Genomic DNA, 5,378 nt, shown 5'->3' on the forward strand with positions numbered 1-5,378 from the left:
AAAGTTGTTGATATGAAAATAAAATAAATAAATAAAAACATATAGTTTGACAATTTGAAAATTTGCCAAGTTAGATGAGAAAATTGATACCACCTTTATATTCGTCTGTTATATACAAAGGTATGTAGAGCCGTGACGCACTGATGCTACGTTAGCAACAGGGTGAAACTGCTAGCCTGGTTCTGTCCAAAGGTAAAAATGAAACACCTTCCAACACCTAACCACCTCCTGGCTCTAGCAGATTATTTAGTGGACACCGATGAAAGTTGTATCAGTTTTCTCAACTAATTCTCTGGAAGAAAAAGCAGACATATTTTTCAAAATTTGTGAGCAAAATGGATAAAACTTCAAAGCAAAAAATATATATTTCTAATATTTCCCAAATCATGATTATGCATTAGCATGAATTCCCTCAACAAGCCATTTGAGATGAAAATTAAAAGCGTAACTTCATTTTGCTGTCACCAAACCTAACAATAGGAAATTAGAATTTAATAGGCATAATACTGTATGTCTGCAGTTATTTGATGGCTTAATTGTTGCTATTTCATATTGAGAGCGGGTACCGCGAGTTTCATTATGTCAAATTACTGAGAATGATCATATCAATGATTTCACACATTATTGTTTCCTGCTGTTGCCATAATGGCCACATAATATGCCAAATAATACAGGAGCCCATTTGTTAGAGAAAAGAATATTATACCTGAAACTTTAAATTAAGTTTCCTCTGATATTGCCTTCGCTTTACCCAGTACATGCAAAACAATATTTACGAAATATTTACTTAACAATGACAGTCAGAGCTTTTTAAAACAATTAATGATAAATTTGGCTTCTTAAAAATGCAGTCACTGTGTGGAGGAATAATGACAATGAGTCACTCTTTCATTTTAAAAAAGTAATTTCACTCAGGACCATAAAAACAAGTCAACATGCCAGAGCTGTTACAGGCGTAAGTTGAGGAGTTGAGGAGGCAGAGCTGCTCTCAGCAGCAGGCTGTAGCACTGTGTGGTGCCTGAGGTGTGGTGACATGATGCGAGCTGACAGGTGGCACCATGGGTAATAGGACTAAAACTCCCATCATGCAGCCTGCTGTGGCCATGTCCCACCTCTTTGACCAGCTAGAAGTTCAAATCTCAGCCACTGCTTCTTACCACACTGTAATTAAAAGCTGCAGGAAGGTCACAGTTATGGTATAGCGTTGAGGTTTTGGTTAAGTCAAATTAACTTAAAACTAAAGCCCAAGGCTATTTATACACAGTAGGTATCTTATTTTGAAAAGATTTCAATGAGCCACAGATAAACGTTGCATCTTTCTGCCTTACGGACTGAAATTACTCAATTTCTCAGTGCCTTTAGACTTCGACTACCTTGTTATGTTACATTACAAAAAAGTGAACAGGTTGAGGAACAATTGTAGTGTATAGTATATAGTATATCTGGAATATGAAATACAGATGCCAAAGAACAGCATAAATATTAACATTTCTTGCATTGATTTCTTTATTTTTTCCATCAAAAGAAATGCACAGATCAGCAAAGCTACTACATACAAATGGCCATACAATAGCAATTTAATTTTTGTTCTTGTTTGAAGGTGTTCGGTAAATTCTGACGTGTCATTTATACACTTCGTACCTTGAACGTTTGCAGTTATTCTGCATTCAGCAAAAAAATAAATCAAACCAATGCTGTTCTTCCATCTTCAAATGAAAAATCTCAGCCACAAACTACATATCTGGACAGCTACTTGTTACTGCTCCAGGAAAATTGCTGTACTTACATACAATAAAACAAAAGTTTTGCATAGCTTCATTGTAATGTAGATACAGTACAGTAAGGCACTTCATGAAAAAATTTAGGCATTTTTTTTAATCCTACATAATAAACCTTTTGCCATTTCATTCTAAAACTTCATCTCAATATGCAAGGTTACAACATCTGAAAAAAAAACTTTTCCATATCACATTTTTGCACACTACATTTATCTACTGAACTTCTCTGCTTTTCTTTTGGCATTAAGTCTCAAGTTCAACATTCTCAAAATATTGAAGTTGGGTTCTTGTGCATAATGTGACCGACACATTGTCCCATAACCCCACACAACCCAGTGTTTCTCAAAAAGACAAAAAAAATTGTGCAATGATTTGGGGTTATGTGGAGTAAAAGGCAACACGCTGTCAAAAACGAGTCCTAAAACTAAAACTAAAAATCAAAATGTCTGGGCGAGTTACAGGTCATTTCCTCACAGACGGGTACAGACTGTACCAACGGTGACAAAGGTACATCTGACATGGGTAGGAGATGTTTCTCTTATTTTGGATAAAAAGTAGTAGTTTTGCTTTGTCTCTCCTCAGGCAAGTCCAAAGCATTGGTGGGATGACTTTGTGGTGTTGTAGTCCAGCAGCTGCACGTGGGACTACGTATTCCAGCAGCCCACTTCATATCGATAGAGGTAAAGAGGATGCATCTGCTCTATCCAAGCTGATCTTCATACTGTTTGCGGAAGCAATCTCCAGCTGGGAAGAAATCCCAGCATCGCTCCTGGTACATCTTCCACACATATGACTCCTGGACACACACACACACACACACACACACACACACACACACACACACACACACACACACACACACACACAAACATCAGTGTTACTCAAAAAAAGTTATTAAACTTTAGGACATAAACTCATGCATACAAAACGAAGGGACCGGGGCTGCACAAATTTATATCCAAATTGTAATTTGAAAGTGTAATTTTCAAATCGAAAGAGTCCCAAGTTTAATTATAATTTACATAATTAAAACTGTCTTAACAAGCTGCAGGATGTGAAAGTTTAAGCTGGTGGAAATACTGTGTATGATAATATAATGACAACTGTCATGATAGACAAGTTTATGTCAAGTTTAATTAGCTGTGGTTAATTAATGTTAATTTGGGGAAGTGGCAAGACAAAAAAAAAAAAAGAAGGTTGGTCAAAGATAGTTTAGCAGAAGAAGAAACATTACTATGTACCTTTTTTTTGCTCCTGATATAAGACGAACAGTGTGGCAAGATTATTTTCTTTTTTTTACATTGATTTCAAACATGTATCTAGCAGGTAGCTCAGCAATTGACTGGTGAGTAGTGGTGAACTTTTAAACAATTCATATTGTTGTTTTAAGCTTTGAATTGAGACTTCAGGATTCGGGGCTTTGAGACAGCTCGTCCTGTCAGTCTATCCAGCAAACGTTAGCTAGCGCAGCTTCAAAGCAAAGCTGTCAACATCAGATGTCATCAGTGTGACATCAAAACTGTGCTAAATGTGTCTTACCAGCTGTTTGTCATTCTTCCCATAGCTATGCAATTGTCATCAATAAATACAATAGCATTTTAAAAGTCAGGAATATATTTGTATATTACAGTAATGTCAAGGACTAAAGAGCAAGTTACTGCATTATTTCACATATCCTATTTAACACTGTGCAGACCCACAAATACAGACCTGTAGATTAACTAAAAGAAAACATTGAAGATTTAAATTAAACCACAATATCAGTCAGTATAACTGACAGGATAATAATTGTTTGTGATTGGTTGAAGATTCCTCAGAGAAAGGTCATTGTACTGTACCTGGCCAGTGTGCTCTGTCTCATCCTTGTTGATAAGGTACATCAAGAAAAACCTTTGGAAGAAACGCAGACCAATGAGACAGAACAAAAATGTCACAGCAAGCTTTCACATTCTCACCACCTTATCACACTCTCCATCTTATCACAGTTAAAACACAGAATGGAGGGAAAAGCTTTACTGAGGCACATTTTATATCTACAACTCCATATGCACAGGAAATGTCACATTCTGTGTTACAAGGAGGCTTCATAAATTCTGAATCTAAACAAAGTAACACCATCCCATCTGCATCATAAAATCACCTGTTGTTTCCGAAATCAAGTGCAAATGGCAACGGGCCGCTGTATCTCTGTGGGCATCCCAGCATGCCAAATCTTGATGAATACTGTATGAGAGCACGCTATCACAAACCTATTTTCCAGTAAAGTTCATGGCATTAAATAGTAATGAAGCAACATAATGAGGTCGCTCTCATATCCTCTGGCCAGCTGACTGTGAGCGCAAATGGACTGAGACTTTCTATTGTCACAGGCGTTCTAGAGAAACACTGGATAAGCAGAGACAGCAGGGGAAACTCTGAGACAGATGGAAAGAGTACCTGAAGGGATGTAGTGTTCTGGATCATTGCAGCTATTAGTAACTTTGGCCCTAATGCTGTGGTAATGTGCTGAAGCCATCGATCAGATGGTTAAATTACAGAGAGGAGGCAAGACATGTTTGGGAAAGATGCGTTAGTGATTAATATATTTGTAGTTAAAGGTTATGTAAAATGATTTAAAGTGAGATACTTACAGGTAGTTGGCCAAATTGTGCTCTTGTAAGGTGTGGGTCTCAAAGCCGTGAGGTGTTGTGTCGAAGTAATCATTACCGATCCCGCAAATGAAACATTTGGTCTGGAGGACAGAAAATTAAGAGATGATTATAGCACATGCTATCTTTTGTTTTTCTTCCTGCACTTCAGCGTATGAGATATAATAATCAACAGAGGGTCCTGCATCATTTTCAAAGGGCCGCTCCACTGTATTTTAAACATAAAGCTCAGTAAAACTAGTTATGATCAGTATTACTCAGCATGTGAATCGTTGTGTAATGTCTCCTGAGCTTTCTAATGTCTGAGAAAATCACCATTATGATGTCATCAGGGTTATCAAGGCTAAGTGAGAGCAGCACACTTGCCTCCTCTCCTGTTTTTTTCCCAGGAGCATCATAACTTTACATTCCTTTCATTTATTTATTTCTCCAAAATTAGACGTCTTTCACTTCATATTTTAAACTAAATATTTATATTCCCCTGTCACTGAAATCTCAAAAAACTGGCCAACACTGCACTCTGACCTTCATTTGGACTGAAGGGCTGTTGCCTAAAAGACTCTGAAGAGCGCTTGAGAGCTCACAAAACAAAAGTAAATCACATGTCTAAACCCAAGATGCCCGGGAAGGAAAGGAATTTACTTTCGAACAGGGTTAAAGTTAAGGGGTATGTTTTCTGTGAAATATGAAGGACTGCATATGATATTCCTGCAAAATATGCAACAATTCCTTTCCTTTCTTTTTGTTATATACATATATGGTGGGTTGGTCACCTTTGCATATACAAATTAACTTGTATAATGTGATATGATAGGTATATGATAGCAGTTTTGTTTAATATCTTTGGGCAAAATAACCTGATTGTATGTGCTGTATTTTTTAGTTGTATGCATAAAAGGTCACCATAAGACAATATTTCCTTCAGAGGAGAAGACCCCACCCCCCACCCCCA

General features: G+C 37.1%; 1 protein-coding gene across 1 annotated transcript in view; it reads right to left on the reverse strand.

Annotated features, from left to right (window-relative positions):
- Positions 1-1,482: 1,482 nt before the first annotated feature.
- Positions 1,483-5,378, reverse strand: part of LOC111663159 (ryanodine receptor 3) — an 81,298-nt gene continuing 77,402 nt past the window's right edge. The window contains exons 103-105 of the mRNA XM_087176921.1: positions 4,409-4,509; positions 3,617-3,668; positions 1,483-2,574 (exon numbers count right to left, since the gene is read on the reverse strand). Of these exons, the coding sequence (XP_087033047.1) occupies positions 2,479-2,574; positions 3,617-3,668; positions 4,409-4,509 (249 nt within the window). The 3' untranslated portion in view covers positions 1,483-2,478. The remainder of the gene's footprint in view (positions 2,575-3,616; positions 3,669-4,408; positions 4,510-5,378) is intronic.

Source organism: Seriola lalandi, unplaced genomic scaffold (genome assembly GCF_002814215.2).
Source record: "Seriola lalandi dorsalis isolate HSWRI2012SDOR001 ecotype SW California unplaced genomic scaffold, Sedor1 jcf7180002054573, whole genome shotgun sequence".
Lineage (NCBI taxonomy): Eukaryota > Metazoa > Chordata > Actinopteri > Carangiformes > Carangidae > Seriola > Seriola lalandi.